The sequence below is a fragment of the Coregonus lavaretus genome, assembly GCF_964263955.1.
Source record: "Coregonus lavaretus genome assembly, chromosome: 8".
Classification (NCBI taxonomy): domain Eukaryota; kingdom Metazoa; phylum Chordata; class Actinopteri; order Salmoniformes; family Salmonidae; genus Coregonus; species Coregonus lavaretus.
Window position 1 is genome coordinate 43,659,400 of NC_139995.1, and position 19,454 is coordinate 43,678,853.

General features: G+C 42.2%; 1 protein-coding gene across 3 annotated transcripts in view; it reads left to right on the top strand.

Annotated features, from left to right (window-relative positions):
• The window catches only part of LOC311133947 (serine/threonine-protein kinase 38-like), a 32,733-nt gene extending 13,543 nt beyond the window's left edge, over positions 1–19,190 (top strand). The window contains exons 2-15 of one of the 3 annotated variants that reach the window (XR_014613647.1): positions 4,874–5,014; positions 6,391–6,442; positions 7,018–7,140; positions 7,389–7,472; positions 11,859–11,982; positions 12,332–12,486; positions 12,795–12,897; positions 14,536–14,597; positions 15,833–15,950; positions 16,102–16,225; positions 16,442–16,537; positions 16,654–16,748; positions 16,921–17,443; positions 18,787–19,190. Coding sequence is in view for 2 of the 3 variants with exons in the window: in XM_084167575.1 (XP_084023701.1) it covers positions 4,884–5,014; positions 6,391–6,442; positions 7,018–7,140; positions 7,389–7,472; positions 11,859–11,982; positions 12,332–12,486; positions 12,795–12,897; positions 14,536–14,597; positions 15,833–15,950; positions 16,102–16,225; positions 16,442–16,537; positions 16,654–16,748; positions 16,921–17,078 (1,425 nt within the window). In the remaining variant the exon portion in view is untranslated. Of the gene's footprint in view, positions 1–4,873; positions 5,015–6,390; positions 6,443–7,017; positions 7,141–7,388; positions 7,473–11,858; positions 11,983–12,331; positions 12,487–12,794; positions 12,898–14,535; positions 14,598–15,832; positions 15,951–16,101; positions 16,226–16,441; positions 16,538–16,653; positions 16,749–16,920 lie in introns of all 3 variants that reach the window. The other 2 variants (XM_084167575.1, XM_084167574.1) reach the window with 2 other exon arrangements.
• The last annotated feature ends 264 nt before the right edge of the window (positions 19,191–19,454 follow it).

Sequence of the window (19,454 nt, forward strand, 5' to 3'; positions counted from 1 at the left end):
ATCATCCGTTCACCCACACCGTGTCTCACAAAGACACGGCGGTTTGAATAAAAAATCTCCAATTTGGACTCCAGACCAACGGACACATTTCCACCAGTCTAATGTCCATTGCTTGTGTTTCAATACAAATTATTTAAAAAGATTAAGTCAGTCATAAAAATATATATTATATTCAAGCGCAGTATATATTTTCTTTCTTACATGATTATGTATTTGGATTGAAATCAATTATATAACGTCACAGGAAGGGTATAGCTGGCTCTAATGTGTGTGTGTGTGTGTGTGTGTGTGTGTGTGTGGTGTGCTCAGATCAGGAGTGGAGGCTGGTTCAGGCAAGTCTTCCCCCCACCCCACTCCCCTGGGCAACACCTCTTCTCTGTTTGTCCTCCCCTCCGTCCCCGCCCTCTCTTTTCTTCTGTCATCTGCCTCATCCCTCTCTCTTGTGTCCGCGCCTCATAGTTCCCCTGGGAACCCTGTAAGGGAGAAGGAGATGGAGGTCCATTAGAGGTTGATGTTAGGGACAGTTCCAAAGGGAAACTATTGAAACGAACACCATGCAAGAGGCTACAGAGAATTGGTGTGTGTGTCCTCTCCTCACCGAGTTGTTTCTCTCTTTCAGCAGTCAGGTTGGAGTCTCTCCTGCTCCTCTTCTGTTCATTGGCCTCAATGGTGTACATCCTCCTTTCCTTTCCTCTCATCTTCTTCCACTTCTCCCCCAAGATCACAAGGAAGCAATGGTGTGCCATGTTGATCACGCTGTATTATTGATCTACTAGTGGCACACGTGACAATGTTTACCATCCATTTTTACTGTGTTAAAATTGAATTAGGTTCCCGAAAAGTTCAATGTCATATACAGCAAACAGGTATTTTCCCAATCTTGTAGCTGGCATAATATGGGGCATGTTATGCTTTGCAACGTTAATGACAATGGATTATTGATCTACTAGTGGCACACCTGTCACAAAACATATACAGTGGGGGAAAAAAGTATTTAGTCAGCCACCAATTGTGCAAGTTCTCCCACTTAAAAAGATGAGAGAGGCCTGTAATTTTCATCATAGGTACACGTCAACTATGACAGACAAATTTAGGAAAAAAATTCCAGAAAATCACATTGTAGGATTTTTTATGAATTTATTTGCATATTATGGTGGAAAATAAGTATTTGGTCACCTACAAACAAGCAAGATATCTGGCTCTCACAGACCTGTAACTTCTTCTTTAAGAGGCTCCTCTGTCCTCCACTCGTTACCTGTATTAATGGCACCTGTTTGAACTTGTTATCAGTATAAAAGACACCTGTCCACAACCTCAAACAGTCACACTCCAAACTCCACTATGGCCAAGACCAAAGAGCTGTCAAAGGACACCAGAAACAAAATTGTAGACCTGCACCAGGCTGGGAAGACTGAATCTGCAATAGGTAAGCAGCTTGGTTCGAAGAAATCAACTGTGGGAGCAATTATTAGGAAATGGAAGACATACAAGACCACTGATAATCTCCCTCGATCTGGGGCTCCACGCAAGATCTCACCCCGTGGGGTCAAAATGATCACAAGAACGGTGAGCAAAAATCCCAGAACCACACGGGGGGACCTAGTGAATGACCTGCAGAGAGCTGGGACCAAAGTAACAAAGCATACCATCAGTAACACACTACGCCGCCAGGGACTCAAATCCTGCAGTGCAAGATGTGTCCCCCTGCTTAAGCCAGTACATGACCAGGCCCGTCTGAAGTTTGCTAGAGTGCATTTGGATGATCCAGAAGAGGATTGGGAGAATGTCATATGGTCAGATGAAACCAAAATAGAACTTTTTGGTAAAAACTCAACTCGTCGTGTTTGGAGGACAAAGAATGCTGAGTTTTATCCAAAGAACACCATACCTACTGTGAAGCATGGGGGTGGAAACATCATGCTTTGGGGCTGTTTTTCTGCAAAGGGACCAGGACGACTGATCCGTGTAAAGGAAAGAATGAATGGGTCCATGTATCGTGAGATTTTGAGTGAAAACCTCCTTCCATCAGCAAGGGCATTGAAGATGAAACGTGGCTGGGTCTTTCAGCATGACAATGATCCCAAACACACCGCCCGGGCAACGAAGGAGTGGCTTCGTATGAAGCATTTCAAGGTCCTGGAGTGGCCTAGCCAGTCTCCAGATCTCAACCCTATAGAACATCTTTGGAGGGAGTTGAAAGTCTGTGTTGCCCAGCGACAGCCCCAAAACATCACTGCTCTAGAGGAGATCTGCATGGAGGAATGGGCCAAAATACCAGCAACAGTGTGTGAAAACCTTGTGAAGACTTACAGAAAACGTTTGACCTGTGTCATTGCCAACAAAGGGTATATAACAAAGTATTGAGAAACTTTTGTTATTGACCAAATACTTATTTTCCACCATAATTTGCAAATAAATTCATTAAAAATCCTACAATGTGATTTTCTGGATTTTTTTTCCTAATTTTGTCTGTCATAGTTGACGTGTACCTATGATGAAATTTACAGGCCTCTCTCATCTTTTTAAGTGGGAGAACTTGCACAATTGGTGGCTGACTAAATGCTTTTTTTCCCCACTGTACAGTGAGGGAAATAAGTATTTGATCCCCTGCTGATTTTGTACGTTTGCCCACTGACAAAGACATGATCAGTGTCTAATTTTAATGGTAGTTTTATTTGAACAGTGAGAGACAGAATAACAAAAAAAAAACCAGAAAAACGCATGTCAAAAATGTTATAAATTGATTTGCATTTTAATGAGGGAAATAAGTATTTGACCCCTCTGCAAAACATGACTTAGTACTTGGTGGCAAAACCCTTGTTGGCAATCACAGAGGTCAGACGTTTCTTGTAGTTGGCCACCAGGTTTGCACACATCTCAGGAGGGATTTTGTTCCACTCCTCTTTGCAGATCTTCTCCAAGTCATTAAGGTTTCGAGGCTGACGTTTAGCAACTCGAACCTTCAGCTCCCTCCACAGATTTTCGATGGGATTAAGGTCTGGAGACTGGCTAGGCCACTCCAGGACCTTAATGTGCTTCTTCTTGAGCCACTCCTTTGTTGCCTTGGCCGTGTGTTTTGGGTCATTGTCATGCTGGAATACCCATCCACGACCCATTTTCAATGCCCTGGCTGAGGGAAGGAGGTTCTCACCCAAGATTTGATGGTACATGGCCCTGTCCATCGTCCCTTTGATGTGGTGAAGTTGTCCTGTCCCCTTAGCAGAAAAACACCCCCAAAGCATAATGTTTCCACCTCCATGTTTGACAGTGGGGATGGTGTTCTTGGGGTCATAGGCAGCATTCCTCCTCCTCCAAACACGGCGAGTTGAGTTGATGCCAAAGAGCTCCATTTTGGTCTCATCTGACCACAACACTTTCACCCAGTTCTCCTCTGAATCATTCAGATGTTCGTTGGCAAACTTCATACGGCCCTGTATATGTGCTTTCTTGAGCAGGGGGACCTTGCGGGCGCTGCAGGATTTCAGTCCTTCACGGCGTAGTGTGTTACCAATTGTTTTCTTGGTGACTATGGTCCCAGCTGCCTTGAGATCATTGACAAGATCCTCCCGTGTAGTTCTGGGCTGATTCCTCACTGTTCTCATGATCATTGCAACTCCACGAGGTGAGATCTTGCATGGAGCCCCAGGCCGAGGGAGATTGACAGTTCTTTTGTGTTTCTTCCATTTGCAAATAATCACACCAACCATTCCAGCCTTGTGTAGGTCTACAATCTTGTCCGTGACATCCTTGGAGAGCTCTTTGGTCTTGGCCATGGTGGAGAGTTTGGAATCTGGTTGATTGCTTCTGTGGACAGGTGTCTTTTATACAGGTAACAAGCTGAGATTAGTAGCACTCCCTTTAAGAGTGTGCTCCTAATCTCAGCTCGTTACCTATATAAAAGACACCTGGGAGCCAGAAATCTTTCTGATTGAGAGGGGGTCAAATACTTATTTCCCTCATTAAAATGCAAATCAATTTATAACATTTTTGACATGCGTTTTCTGGATTTTTGTTGTTGTTATTCTGTCTCTCACTGTTCAAATAAACCTACCATTCAAATTATAGACTGATCATTTCTTTGTCAGTGGGCAAACATACAAAATCAGCAGGGGATCAAATACTTTTTTCCCTCACTGCAATTTATGGTATGCAATAGTAATCACACTGTATTAATTATCTACTAGTGGCACACATCTCAAAATATGTATACCAGCCAATTTGTCTGTGGAAAACTTGAGTTATATGCCCTCAAAGTTCACTGTAATATAGAATAACCAATTATTTGGCATAATAAGGGAATATTTTTATGGTATGCAATGTTCATCACGCTGGATTAATGATCTACTATTGGCACACATTTTTTAAAAGTCTACCTGTTTTTACTGAGATGTTTTTTTCAATATCAAAGTTCACTCTAATATAACTACTTAAAAAAGGATAGAGATAGAGAATGTGGGGATAGACCAAGTAACATAGTTTTTTAAACACTTTTTAAAATGTATAATCTCTCATTAATTAAATACAAAGACAAACCTATCAAGCTCACTTACATTTCGCTGTCAAACTCTGTGTGTGTCTGTATGTCATGACTACTTCCTTTCACAATTTTACAAATGCTAAACAGCATTTCACACCCAATAGGCTACTGCAGCCTCACTATGAAAGGCATAAAAATGAATTAAACAATTTGGTATAATTTTTATTGTGGAAGTGTGGTTCAATTTAGCTCCATCAATTATGCTAATCAATCATTCATATCCATCAGAGAGATGTGGTGACCAGCTGGAGCCCACATAATAGGGGACATCCGTCGATAGTAGGGCATAGGACACTTTACACTAATGTGTGCTCCAATTTGTGTGTGTGTGGGTAGGTAGGTAACCATGGCAACGAGGGGTCATTCCTCATGCTCCTCGATGAGTAACCACACGAAGGAGAGAGTGAACATGGCTATGGTGACCCTGGAGAACTTCTACTGTAACCTGATAGACCAGCATGAGGAGAGAGAGATGAGGTGGGTGTTATGGCATTAACACACACACACACACACACGTAAACAAACACACACACATGCACCATGCTCACACAAACTGGAACTAGGAAGATAATTTACATTGGAACAGTTCTGAAAAGAAAAGATGATGCCTTAAAACATGTCAGAAGCTGAGAAGGCAGCACAGTGGCTTGCCACAAACAAGAGGAAGAGATTAGAGAGACAGAGATGTTACACATCACTGACCTCAACGTGATCTCTCTCTCTGCTTAGAGCCCCACCCTGCCTGGTGGAGTAATGGTTGTGTGGTGTAACCTCACCCTGCTAATGCATGTAGGCAATACAATGCAATAAATCTAGTGGTAAAGAAAGTCTGAACAATGTTTCAGTGTATTTGTAAAATGTACTTTTCCCATGACCAATTATTTTCACAATGCTTCTGGAAGTACTTTTAATTTGATAAGATTGATAAGCACTGTTGAGCTTCAGCCGTCTGACCAGGGTCCTGGGATATTCACATTCAATGAATCCAGAAATGCCAGGGATAAGGCAAAATGAAATCCTTTTAAATGTTCTGAACACCCACTGTTTAGCTTTGTGTATGTTGCCAGATAGTCTCTGTCAGTGCTGTGTTTTCTGTGGACGAGCGCAAGAGAGAGAGAGAGGGTGAGAGAGAATGTGAAAAGTTGAATGGTTTATATAGTTAATACAGTTTGTTCAGGGGCTACAGTTGTATCACATATTTATCACTTTAGAAGCAGTTTCATCTACTCACGACCGCTCATGCTGTAAACACAGTCCAGTTCAAAGTGAATGGCACAGATCCATATATGGCAATGGTCTATTTGCATATAGGCCTACTGCAGCTCTGATTGGTTATGGCGCACCGGTACAGGCCTGAGTTGTGCTTGTCAATGCAATAGAATCCTACTCCGTTCTGCTTACAACAAAAACTATTGCATAGTTAGTTTTTGTTTTGTTTCGGTATGTTGCAAATATTGCGTTGATTCAATCACAATTTCCACAGTAAAGGGAAACGTTGATAGTGTTAGCTAACGGTGAAAACTAGACATTTGAGTGAAGTTCAATCTCGTGCTTCTCTGTGCGGGCTGCTATTTCTTCTGTGGGGGAGCTGTGTGCCCGTGCTCGCACGCAGCTTAGAGGGAACATTGGTCACAGCTCAACCTACCCACCAATGTTTGGTTTGTTTCTCTTTGAGAATGTTTGAATGGTTCATTCCAATTCTGTTACCGTTCCTCCATAACTGTCATGCAGAAATGAAACAGCAGGTAGTATAGTGATCAGTATGGAGCTGCAGGTTGGGAGGTGTCTTCCTGAATCAGCATATTTGACCCTAACCTTTGCCTTTTGACCCTCAACCCCAATTTTGTTGCCAGGCAACAGAAGCTGGAGATGGTGATGAATGAGGAGGGACTGCCTGATGAAGAGGTGAGTATAGTAACACACATACATTTACATTTACATCATTCAGCAGACGCTCTTATCCAGAGCGTCGTGGGGGAGCTTGTTCCACCATTGGGGTGCCAGAGCAGCGAATAGCTTTGACTTGGCTGAGCGGGAACTGTGCTTCCGTAGAGGTAGGGGGGCTAGCAGGCCAGAGGTGGATGAACGTAGTGCCCTCGTTTGGGTGTAGGGTCTGATCAGAGCCTGAAGGTAAGGAGGTGCCGTTCCCCTCACAGCTCCGTAGGCAAGCACCATGGTCTTGTAGTAGATGCGAGCCTCAACTGGAAGCCAGTGGAGTGTGCGGAGGAGCGGGGTGACATGAGAGAACTTGGGAAGGTTGAACACCAGACGGGCTGCAGCGTTCTGGATAAGTTGTAGGGGTTTAATGGCACAGGCAGGGAGCCCAGCCAACAGCGAGTTGCAGTAATCCAGACGGGAGATGACAAGTGCCTGGAATAGGACCTGTGCCGCTTTCTGTTTAAGGTAGGGTCGTACTCTGCGAATACACTAGCAGTGTCACATGCACAGACACACACACTTACACTCACCCTGTGTTGCAGAAGCGTATTCGGCGCTCCCAGCACGCGCGTAAGGAGACAGAGTTCCTGAGGCTGAAGAGAACCAGGCTGGGATTGGAAGACTTTGAGTCCCTCAAGGTGATTGGTCGAGGAGCCTTTGGAGAGGTAAGCATACATTGAGCTATTGGAATTCTAACTAGGTTATTACAATGTAATTAGTTAGCATTTTACAATGTTACCATAGTTACCATTTCACAGTCTGAACATCCAAACCACAATTTCCTAATCCACTGTTTCAGAAAATGTATTGATGATGATGATGATAGTGTAAATGCCCTTCCATTGGCTATGACCTTGTGAACGTCTTGTTGCCATGTTGGCTCAACTTTGACCCTTTGTCCCCTGATTTCCAGGTGCGTCTGGTCCAGAAGAAGGACACAGGTCACATCTACGCCATGAAGATCCTGCGCAAGGCCGACATGCTGGAGAAGGAACAGGTGTGTGTGTGTGTCTGTCTCTCTCTCTCTCTCTCTCTCTCTCTCTCTCTCTCTCTCTCTGTGTGTGTCTCTTTATCTTTTATTTGCTCAAGTATCTAAGGCCACAGGAATACTTCACATTCCTCCCTTAGCCTTGTCGTGTTGAAACGTATTCCTTATTTTCCCAACGCACTATGGATATTTCACTTTGTTTACAGTAATTAAAATGTTATTGAACCTTTATTTAACTAGGCAAGTCAGTTAAGAACAAGTTCTTATTTACAATGACGGCCTACCAAAAGGCAAAAAGCCTCCTGCGGGGACGGGGGCTGGGATTTAAAAAATAAATATACAGTACCAGTCAAAAGTTTGGACACACCTACTCATTCCAGAGTTTTTCTTTGTAGAATAATAGTGAAGACATCAAAACTATGAAATAACACATATGGAATCCTGTAGTAACCAAAAAAGTGTTAAACAAATCAAAATATATTTTATACTTGAGATTCTTCAAATAGCCACCATTTGCCTTGATGACAGCTTTGCACACTCTTGGCATTCTCTCAACCAGCTTCACCTAGAATGCTTTTCCAACAGTCTCGAAGGAGTTCTCACATATGCTGAGCTCTTGTTGGCTGCTTTTCCTTCATTCTGCCATCCGACTCATCCCAAACCATCTCAATTGGGTTGGGGTCAGGGATTGTGGAGCCCAGGTCATCAGATGCAGCACTCCATCACTCTCCTTCTTGGTAAAATAGCCCTTACACAGCGTGGAGGTGTGTTGGGTCATTGTCCTGTTGAAGAACAAATGATAGTCCCACTAAGCCCAAACCAGATGGAATGGCGTATCGCTGCAGAATGATGTGGTAGCCATGCTGGTTAAGTGCGCCTTGAATTCTAAATAAATCAGTGTCACCAGCAAAGCACCCCCACACCATAACACCTCCTCCTCCATGCCTTACGGTGGGCACTACACATGCGGAGATCATCCATTCACATACACGCGTCTCACAAAGACACGGTGGTTGTAACCAAAAATCTCAAATTTGGACTCAAGACCAAAGGACAAATTTCCACCGGTCTAATGTCAATTGCTCATTTTTCTTGGCCCAAGCAAGTCTCTTCATCTTATTTAGTAGTGGTTTCTTTGCAGCAATTCGACCATGAAGGCCTGATTCGCACAGTCCCGTCTGAACAGTTGATGTTGAGATGTGTCTGTGACTTGAACTCTGTGAAGCATTTATTTTGGCTGCAGTTTCTGAGGCTGGTAACTCTAATGAACTTATCCTCTACAGCAGAGGCACACCTGTTAATTGAAATGCATTCCAGGTGACTACCTCATGAAGCTGGTTTAGAGAATGCCAAGAGTGTGCAAAGCTGTCATCAAGGCAAAGGGTGGCTATTTGAAGAATCTCAAATATAAAATGTTTAACACTTTTTTGGTTACTACATTTACATTTACGTCATTTAGCAGACGCTCTTATCCAGAGCGACTTATTCCATATGTGTTAATTCATAGTTTTGATGTCTTCAGTATTATTCTACAATGTAAAAAATAGTAAAAATTAAGAAAAAACCTAGAATGAGTAAGTGTGTCCAAACTTTTGACTGGTAGTGTATATACAGTGAGGGGAAAAATAATTTGATCCCCTGCTGATTTTGTACATTTGCCCACTGACAAAGACATGATCAGTGTCTAATGTTAATGGTCGTTTTATTTGAACAGTGAGAGACAGAATAACAACCAAAAAATCCAGAAAAACGCATGTCAAAAATTTTATAAATATTTTGCATTTTAATGAGGGAAATAAGTATTTGACCCCTCTGCAAAACATGACTTAGTACTTGGTGGCAAAACCCTTGTTGGCAATCACAGAGGTCAGACGTTTCTTGTAGTTGGCCACCAGGTTTGCACACATCTCAGGAGGGATTTTGTCCCACTCCTCTTTGCAGATCTTCTCCAAGTCATTAAGGTTTCGAGGCTGACGTTTGGCAACTCAAACCTTCAGCACCCTCCACAGATTTTCTATGGGATTAAGGTCTGGAGACTGGCTAGGCCACTCCAGGACCTTAATGTGCTTCTTCTTGAGCCACTCCTTTGTTGCCTTGGCCGTGTGTTTTGGGTCATTGTCATGCTGGAATACCCATCCACGACCCATTTTCAATGCCCTGGCTGAGGGAAGGAGGTTCTCACCCAAGATTTGACGGTACATGGCCCCGTCCATCGTCCCTTTGATGCGGTGAAGTTGTCCTGTCCCCTTAGCAGAAAAACACCTCCAAAGCATAATGTTTCCACCTCCATGTTTGACGGTGGGGATGGTGTTCTTGGGGTCATAGGCAGCATTCCTCCTCCTCCAAACACGGCGAGTTGAGTTGATGCTAAAGAGCTCGATTTTGGTCTCATCTGACCACAACACTTTCACCCAGTTCTCCTCTGAATCATTCAGATGTTCATTGGCAAACTTCAGACAGGCCTGTATATGTGCTTTCTTGAGCAGGGGGACCTTGCGGGCGCTGCAGGATTTCAGTCCTTCACGGCGTAATGTGTTACCAATTGTTTTCTTGGTGACTATGGTCCCAGCTGCATTGAGATCATTGACAAGATCCTCCCTTGTAGTTCTGGGCTGATTCCTCAACGTTCTCATGATCATTGCAACTCCACGAGGTGAGATCTTGCATGGAGCCCCAGGCCGAAGGAGATTGACAGTTATTTTGTGTTTCTTCCATTTGCGAATAATCACACCAACTGTTGTCACCTTCTCACCAAGCTGCTTGGCAATGGTCTTGTAGCCCATTCCAGGCTTGTGCAGCTCGTTACCTGTATAAAAGACACCTGGGAGCCAGAAATCTTTCTGATTGAGAGGGGGTCAAATACTTATGTCCCTCATTAAAATGCAAATCAATTTATAACATTTTTGACATGCTTTTTTCTGGATTTTTGTTGATGTTATTCTGTCTCTCACTGTTCAAATAAACCTACCATTAAAATTATAGACTGATCATTTCTTTGTCAGTGGGCAAACGTACAAAATCAGCAGGGAATCAAATACTTTTTTCCCTCACTGTAAATATAGGACCAAACACACATCACAACGAGAGACTACACAACACTACATAAAGAGAGACCTAAGATAACAATATAGCATGGCAGCAACACACGACAACACAGCAAGGTAGCAACCCAACATGAAAACAACATGGTAGCAACACAACATGGCAGCAGCACAACATGGTAGCAGCACAAGACATGGTACAAACATTATTGGGCACAGACAACAGCACAAAGGGCAATAACGTAGAGACAACAATACATCACACGAAGCAGCCACAACTGTCAGTAAGAGTGTCCGTGATTGAGTCTTTGAATGAAGAGAAGGAGATAAAACTGTCCAGTTTGAGTGTTTTTTTTGCAGCTCGTTCCACTCGCTAGCTACAGCCATAGTTATTTCTGAATGTAGTGCTGAGTGATTAACTGAAATGTCAGAATATTTTTTGGTTATTAAACAACTAATTGTCCGACATCATTCCAATTACTTGAATTCCGTTGTATAATTTTTTTTATAAGCCCAATGCGCCGTATCTCTGTAGAGAAATCAAATCATTCAGGAGAGAAATCAAGTGAAGTACTATGTGGGACACTGGGCTGAAGGGAGTTGTAGTTTTCATTAAGCAAATATTCAACCTAGTTCAGCGCAGAAACATGGTAATTAAGTACAATGACCGTAATCAATTGCGCCTATTATTTTCGGCTCGGACAGAGATGGAACACTTTTCCGCCTGCTACATTAGGTTAAATACACATAGACCGCATAGACCGCATGAGAGAGGAATGTACACAACACAAAGACGAGAGATAGGGACAGTTCGTGAAAGAATGCCTTATCTACTTTGAAAGACTAGTAAAATGATTTAGTCAGACAGCTCTGCAGCATACTTACGCAGGCTAGCCTAGATAAATAGGATGACTAATGACAGTACAGAATGGGGAGCACAGAGATAACGTTGTCTGGCTGGCTGGCTGCCACTGCCTGAGCAGAGATTATGACTTTAAGGAATGAAAAATAATAAAGTAATCAAATAAAAACTAAGTGATACACACAACTGAAATATTTTATTTATTAATGTCTGCCCAGTGTGGACCTGACAGAGACAATGGAAAATGTTCAATGTTTTGGCAATTGAATGTTCAATATTTTTAGTTTTGGAATTTCCATGTCATTATTTCGTGATTCATTTAATGTTTAAAAAAATAATCGGAACCAAAATCGAAACCGTGATTCTTAAAAAAAATAATCGAATCAAAAACGAACCAACCTCAAAAAACACTAATCACTCAGCACTAATGAGTGTAGAGAAAATGTGTGTGTGTGTTAATTCTGTGTGATCTGTGTTGTATTTCTATGTTAGGTGGGGCATATCAGGGCTGAGAGGGACATCCTGGTGCAGGCAGACAGTCTGTGGGTGGTCAAGATGTTCTACAGCTTCCAGGACAAGATTAACCTCTACCTACTCATGGAGTTCCTACCTGGAGGTCAGTGGTGGCTGGTGGGAGGAGCTATAGGAGGACGGGCTCATTGTAATGGCTGGAATGGAATTTATGGAACGGTATCAAACACATCAAACATATGGAAACCACATGTTTGACTCCGTTCCATGTATTAAATTCCAGCCATTACAATGAGCTCATCCTCCTATAGCTCCTTCCACCAGCCTCCACTGCTGGAGGTGTGTGTTATGTGTGTGTGTGTGTGTGTGTGTGTGTGCATGTTTGCAATCGTGTGTGTGTCCATGTGTGTGTGTGCGTGCATGTTTGCAATCGCATGTGTGTGTGAGTTAGTGTGTGTGTGTGATGCTGATGGTCTGTGTGGCACCCCCTGCAGGTGACATGATGACATTGCTGATGAAAAAGGACACTCTGTCAGAGGAGGAGACTCAGTTCTATGTGGCTGAGACGGTCCTGGCCATAGACTCAATACACCAGATGGGCTTCATACACAGAGACATCAAACCTGACAACGTACTGCTGGACTCTAAGGTACACATACACACTACCTGGTTGAAATTACATAATTACAAACAGGTTGAAATCTGGTTGAAATTACATCATTACACACACAGACGCACACACACACACACACCACAGGAGGATGACACTAGCATTAGAATGTGGTGATCTGTCTGTCTGTCGACTCTGTCTAGAAGGATAAAACCACACACACACTGTTTCACAGTCGCCACAGGAAGTGTGATTTCAGAAACACTCTCTGGTGTTGTCACGCAGTATTACTAAAACATTCCCAGGAAGTGGTGTAGCACAACTAACTGTGTGTGTGTGTGTTCCAGGGCCATGTGAAGCTTTCAGACTTTGGCCTGTGCACAGGGTTGAAGAAAGCCCATCGGACAGAGTTCTACAGGAACCTCAACCACAGCATCTCCAATGACTTCAGTGAGTACAACAATAAAGCCATACTCGATTCATTTCAGTAGATAAAACTATACAACTAATACAACTATACAGTATACAGTGCCTTCAGAAAGTATTCACACCCCTTTTTCCACATTTTGTTGTGTTACAGCCTGAATATACAATTGATTACATTTATATTTGTTTTGTCACTGGCCTACACACAATACCCCATAATGTCAAAGTGGAATAATGTTTTTTGAAATTTTTACAAATTCATTAAAGTATTCAACCCCTTTGTTATGGCAAAATAAGTTCAGGAATACAAATGTGTTTAACAAGTCACATAAGAAGTTGCAATAATAGTGTTTAACATGATTTTTGAATGAATACCTCATCTCTGTATCCCACACAAAAAATTATCTGTAAGGTCCCTCAGTCAAGCAGTGAATATCAAACACTGATTCAACCACAAAGACCAGGGAGGTTTTCCAATGCCTCGCAAAGAAGGGCACCTATTGGTAGATGGTAAAAATTAAAAAAGCAGACATTGAATATCCCTTTGAGCATGGTGAAGTTATTAATTACACTTTGGATGGTGTATCAATGCACCCAGTCACTACAAAGATACAGGTGTCCTTCCTAACTCAGTTGCCGGAGAGGAAGGAAACCGCTCAGGGATTTCACCATAAGGCCAATGGCGATTTTAAAACAGTTACAGAGTTTAATGGCTGTGATAGGAGAAAACTGAGAATGGATCAACAACATTGTAGTTACTCCACAATACTAACCTAATTGGCAGAGTGAAAAGAAGGAAGCCTGTACAGAATACAAATATTCCAAAACATGCATCCTGTTTGCTAAAAGGCAGTAAAGTAATATTGCAAAACATTTGGCAAAGCAATTCACTTGTTGTCCTGAGTACAAAGTGTTATGTCTGGGGCAAATCCAATGCAACACATTACTAAGTACCACTCTCCATATTTTCAAGCATAGTGGTGGCTGCGTCATGTTATAGGTATGCTTGTAAAGGACTGGGTAGTTTTTCAGGATAAAAAATAAACGGAATGGATTTAAGCACAGGCAAAATCCTAGAGGAAAACCTGGGTCAGTCTGCTTTCCAAACACCAGGCCAAATCTACACTGGAGTTGCTTACCTAGAAGAGTGAATGTTCCTGAGTGGCAGAGTTAGAGTTTTGACTTAAATCTGCTTGAAAATCTATGGCAATACTTGAAAATGTTTGTCTAGCAATGAAGAATTTTGAAAAGGATAATGGGAAAATATTTTGCAATCCAGGTGTGCAAAGCTCTTAGAGACTTACCCAGAAAGACTCACAGCTGTAATTGCTGCCAAAGGTGATTCTAACATGTATTGACTCAGGGGTGTGAATACTTATGTAAATTATATATTTCTGTTTTTCATTTTCAATAAATCTGCAAACATTTCTAAAAACATGTTTTCACATTTTCATTATGGGGAATTGTTTATAAATGAGTGAGAAAAAAACAATATTTCAGTCATTTTGAATTCAGGCTGACACACAACAAAATGTGGAATAAGTCAAGGGGTATGAACACTTTCTGAAGGCACTGTATTTGTCATGATTTGTCATACATTTTCCACCTATGTGTGTAGCTGTAATTTAGTTGTGCCTAAGAGTAATTATTTCTTCTCTACAGCATCTCAGTACATGAACTCCAAGAGGAAAGCAGAGACCTGGAAGAGGAACAGACGACAGCTGGTGAGTGTCATGGAGCTCTGGCTACCTTCAGTCACTACTCTGCTGGAGGATGGGTCTTTACCTTAAACCTCCTCATAAACACAACAGGGATGACTGTAGTTGTTAATGGTATATGGTTTCCCAATTACCTCTGTTTTTTAAATGTGTTGGTTGTCTGTTGTGTTCATTTACTCATAGGAAAAAAAGTGTTATCTCATGTGAAAGAGGATAGCAGCTCCAAAAAAATGCATTTTGTCATGCTAGAGAGCCTATTGTTCTGTATAGACTAGAGTCACTAGATGAAGTGAGGAAGGCCAGCGTAGGAGCGGAGATACAGTACACATCTGGTGTGCAGGTGGTTGGAGTCCTGTCCCTGTTAGGGGATATACAGCACACTTACTGTTATACAGCGTCAGTAACATTTCCGCAGCAAGTGTATGGCATGGTTAGAGCAACATCTGTGGTCGACTCCATTTTAATTTGGTCAATTCAGGACTTTGCTGGAAATGCACATTTAACTTGTGAGCTCCAGGTTGTTTTACTGTCTGGGCTGTGGCTAAAGCAGGGTGTTCCCAGTCTAAAGTTCGCACATATATTATGACGGGATTTTGACGTTTTGGTTTGTTATGATGTTTGGCTGGTTTTTTTCCGACTAAGACCCCTCAACATTTATTATAGATTTCTTGAATTATCTAAGATTAATTCGGACTATTTTGAGCAGTTGTTACTGGCTATGTTGTTGTTACGGCGTCTCAAGAGGGACATACAGTAATATTGCAGTAAGAACCTAGTCTGCAGGCACCTTAACCCTCTCTCCTCTTCTCTCCCTCTCTCCTTTCCCCTCTCTCCTCTCCCCTCTTCTCTCCCTCTCTCCTTTCCCCTCTCTCCTCTCCTCTCCTCTCCTCTCCCTCTCCTCTCCCTCTCTCCTCTCTCCTCTCTCTCTTCTTTCCCCTCTCTCCTCTCCTCTCCCTCTCTCTTTCCCCTCTCTCCTCTCCTCTCCCTCTCTCTTTCCTCCACTCTCCTGCTCTCCTTTCCCCTCTCCTCTCCCTCTCTCCTCTCCTCTCCCTCTCTCCTCTCCCTCTCTCCTTTCCCCCCTCTCCTCTCCTCTCCCTCTCTCCTTTCCCCCCTCTCCTCTCCCGCTCTCTTTCCTCCACTCTCCCTCTCTCCTTTCCCCCCTCTCCTCTCCTCTCCCTCTCTCCTTTCCCCCCTCCCCTCTCCCTCTCTCCTTTCCCTTCTCTCCTCTCACCCTCTCTCAGGCATTCTCCACTGTGGGAACTCCAGACTACATTGCCCCAGAAGTGTTCATGCAGACCGGATACAACAAGCTCTGTGATTGGTGGAGCCTGGGGGTCATCATGTATGAGATGTTGATTGGTAGGAGGGATATCTGTTGATTGCAAACGCAGGCCCTAACTTAAGAGTGGCATTAGCAACTGAAACCTTTGCGTAAATCATGCATTGATGTCAGTTCGATGCAAGTTATGATTGAATTAGGATTACTGTCTAAATGTCCCTGTCTCTTCAGGCTACCCCCCGTTCTGTTCGGAGACGCCCCAGGAAACCTATAAGAAAGTGATGAACTGGAAGGAGACTCTGGTGTTCCCTCCAGAAGTACCTATCTCAGAGAGGGCCAAGGACCTCATCCTCAGGTCAGCACCAGTACTACATATCAACATGTTCAAAAAGAGAGCCAGATTAATAAACAGTCTATAGCTTACTGTACAGCATGTTGCTCTAGAGAAGAATGAACATCAACTAAGTGGTTACAATGTCATCTCAAGCTAATTCTGTATCTATGGCAGGCACACTTCTATATCCCTCTGTGGTTGTTCTCAGGATCTAAATGTGTGTATTTTACTGCTTAGGTTCTGCTGTGAGGGAGATCATCGGATCGGGGCAACAGGAGTGGAGGAGATCAAGAGAAACCTGTTCTTTGAGGGAGTCGATTATGACCACATCAGGTACACAGGGACTACTAACAAGGAACAGTTTATATCCAAATCAATGAGGTTTTTATACCTCAGTGGCCCAAAGGTCCAGGCCTCACTACAGTTTTTGCATTTGTCACCCAACACAGGGAGAGACCTGCAGCGATCCCAATTGAGATCAAAAGCATCGATGACACGTCAAACTTCGATGAGTTCCCTGAGTCAGACATCCTTTCACCCACAGGTGAGAGAAAGACATTTTCAGCAGAAACTATTTTCCTGTGTCTCTGTTTATTATTATTCTGACTGTGTGTGTGTGGTTGTACAGTACACCCTGTGACTCTCTCCCTCTCCTTTTCTATTCACACTCCCTCCTTCGTCACTCTCCTTCTCCTCTCCCTCTTCTCTCTCCCAAGCTGCAGCAGCACCCACCAAGTCTCCAGCAGCAGCAGCTGCAGCGGAGGCTGACTATAAGAATAAGGACTGGGTCTTTATCAACTACACCTACAAGCGCTTCGAGGGCCTGACAGCCAGGGGAGCCATCCCTTCCTACATGAAGGGAAGTAAGAGATGAACTCTGACCCTATAACTTGCGCTGCAATGACCTACTGCCCCCCTCACCTCCCCGCAGCACCCAGATGTCTTCACTTCACTATTCTGTTTCATATTACGACAAATATAAAAACATTCTAAATATCAGTTTATTTCAAAAGTTAATTTAAGCTGTGTTTATTGGGCAAGTATATTCCCTGCAGGCCTCCTGAACCAGGATTCATTATACCCTGTGAATAAATGGTTGTAACCACTGTTTGGCTTTTCTGCTAATGTAAAACTTTATCTTAAAAACCGGGATAGCAGTTTTGATTGAATAGGGCCCAATGTCTCAGAGCTGAAGCCTGGCTCTAACTTTTCCAGCAGCACTGAACTCTACTCTGTACAGCCTTAGAGCAGCCCCTTCAGAACCTTATCCCCACTCCTCTCCTCAACCACTCATACTGTTCATAGGAAAACTTCTCTACTGTTCTTTGGGAGCTGGCAGGTTCCCAGCAGTCTGTATCACTTCCCCTGTGACCTCTTCAGATCACTGCTTGACTTCAAGGGAGGAGTTCGAAGATTGCTATTTTTAGGGTTCTATTTTGGGGATTTCTGTGATGTCACCAGTTAGAGTGAGTGAGAATTTTCAACAAAGGACAGAAAATTCCATCGTAGTCTCCTTACTCCTCAAGAGATATAAGCAAGAACCACTTCTCCTTTACTGCCTTTGTTGTGCCCAGTTATCTTTATTTTCTAATTTTGTATAATACAGTTATTTTCAATAAGGTTGATTTTAAATGCTGTTGGATTTAAATAGTACTAGTCTTCAGGGCTATAACGAATGCTGGTTGTATGTCTATGTTGAGCTGTCTGAATGACACTGCCTTGACACAAGTTAACATGATGTCCATTTCTGTGCCTTACCCTAAGAACTACAGGAGCTGTACATTAGTTCAACATTTCAATCCCCCTTTTTTTCCATTTAGTATTTTTAACTCACAAAGGTACCACTGTTTTGTGAATAACGCTGGTTATTCATGATTTACGTGTACATTTTAAAACTTCCCCAAATATTAAATATGGAATTTCAATTTTCACATATGTGTTTATAGCACTTTCAGCACTGTTATAGAGTGTGTGTGTGTGTGTGTGTGTGTGTGTGTGTGTGTGTGTGTGTGTAAACTTGGCCTCACTTTACACTGTACTGGAGTAATAACTACAGGATACTTTTTACTAGATTAACTACTAAATTATCAAATTACTCTGCAATCGGGTAGTAGTACATGCAGCTATGGAACACTAACCATTTGTTCTCAATCTTATAATTTTCAAGAGAATACAATGCAAAGTGCTATGTAATTGATTATACTAAAGGTAATTACGAAGGTAATTCCCGTATAGTTACCCAGTAATAATACCTGTGTAAAGTGTTGCTAAAATTATTTTTCTTTCCAGATGGACGACTGAATGATGTTGAAGTGTAGTTTTCCTCTCATTCCGGTTTTCACTTGAGTGCTTTAAGGTGTTTTTATTGCGGGAGAAGTAAGCCCTGAGCGGCTGCTTAGAATGATAGACTCATAGGCTGCGTTTACACAGGCAGCCCAATTCAGGTATTTTTTTCACTAATTGGTCTTTTGACCAATCAGATCAGCTCTGAAAAAGATTTGATGTGAAAAGATCTGATGTGATTGGTCAACAGATCAATTAGTGGAAAAAAGATACGAATTGGGCTGCCTTTGTAAACGCAGCCTTACTACTGTAGTGCTGTTTGAAAAGGTACACATGACAAACAGGCGGTACAATACTTTCCATTATGTCTGCTGATGTGTTTTTTAACAGATGTATCTTATATTTTTTATCAATGCTCACACCCAGCTGTTCCTTTTGAAAAAGGACAAATATCGATATGCCTTTGCAAATGACTGCATGTATAAACCGCAATAATTTCTCTCTGCTGGATGACACACATACAGTATACTATGCATAGATGTGTGCATGTGTGTCTTATTGAATACTTCTGTATGAGGTTTTGAATGTTGTCAGCTCAACCACAGTTCTCTGCAAAGGAGAACACATTTCTCAGCAAAGAAAAAAGCTTTAAATGCTGATTTAAAATTATTTCATCATTCAATAAAAGTTTTTTCCAACTCTGTGGCATACTGTCTGTGGTTTAATTTGTATGTCTTTGTCAGCACAGCCATCCCTTATATGAGATGTCAACGCAAATCATAAAGTTAATTATTTCATCAATATATTTATTCAAATTTCCTCTGCAGCTGTGAAATTCTTGGAACAAATTCTTTGAAGAAAAATTATGTACATAACCTTAAACAATAATACTAACGGAAACCTTCATATAAACAATGTACAAAGTATAAAATGTAAACAGCCATAAAAGGAAAAAGAACAGCTTACA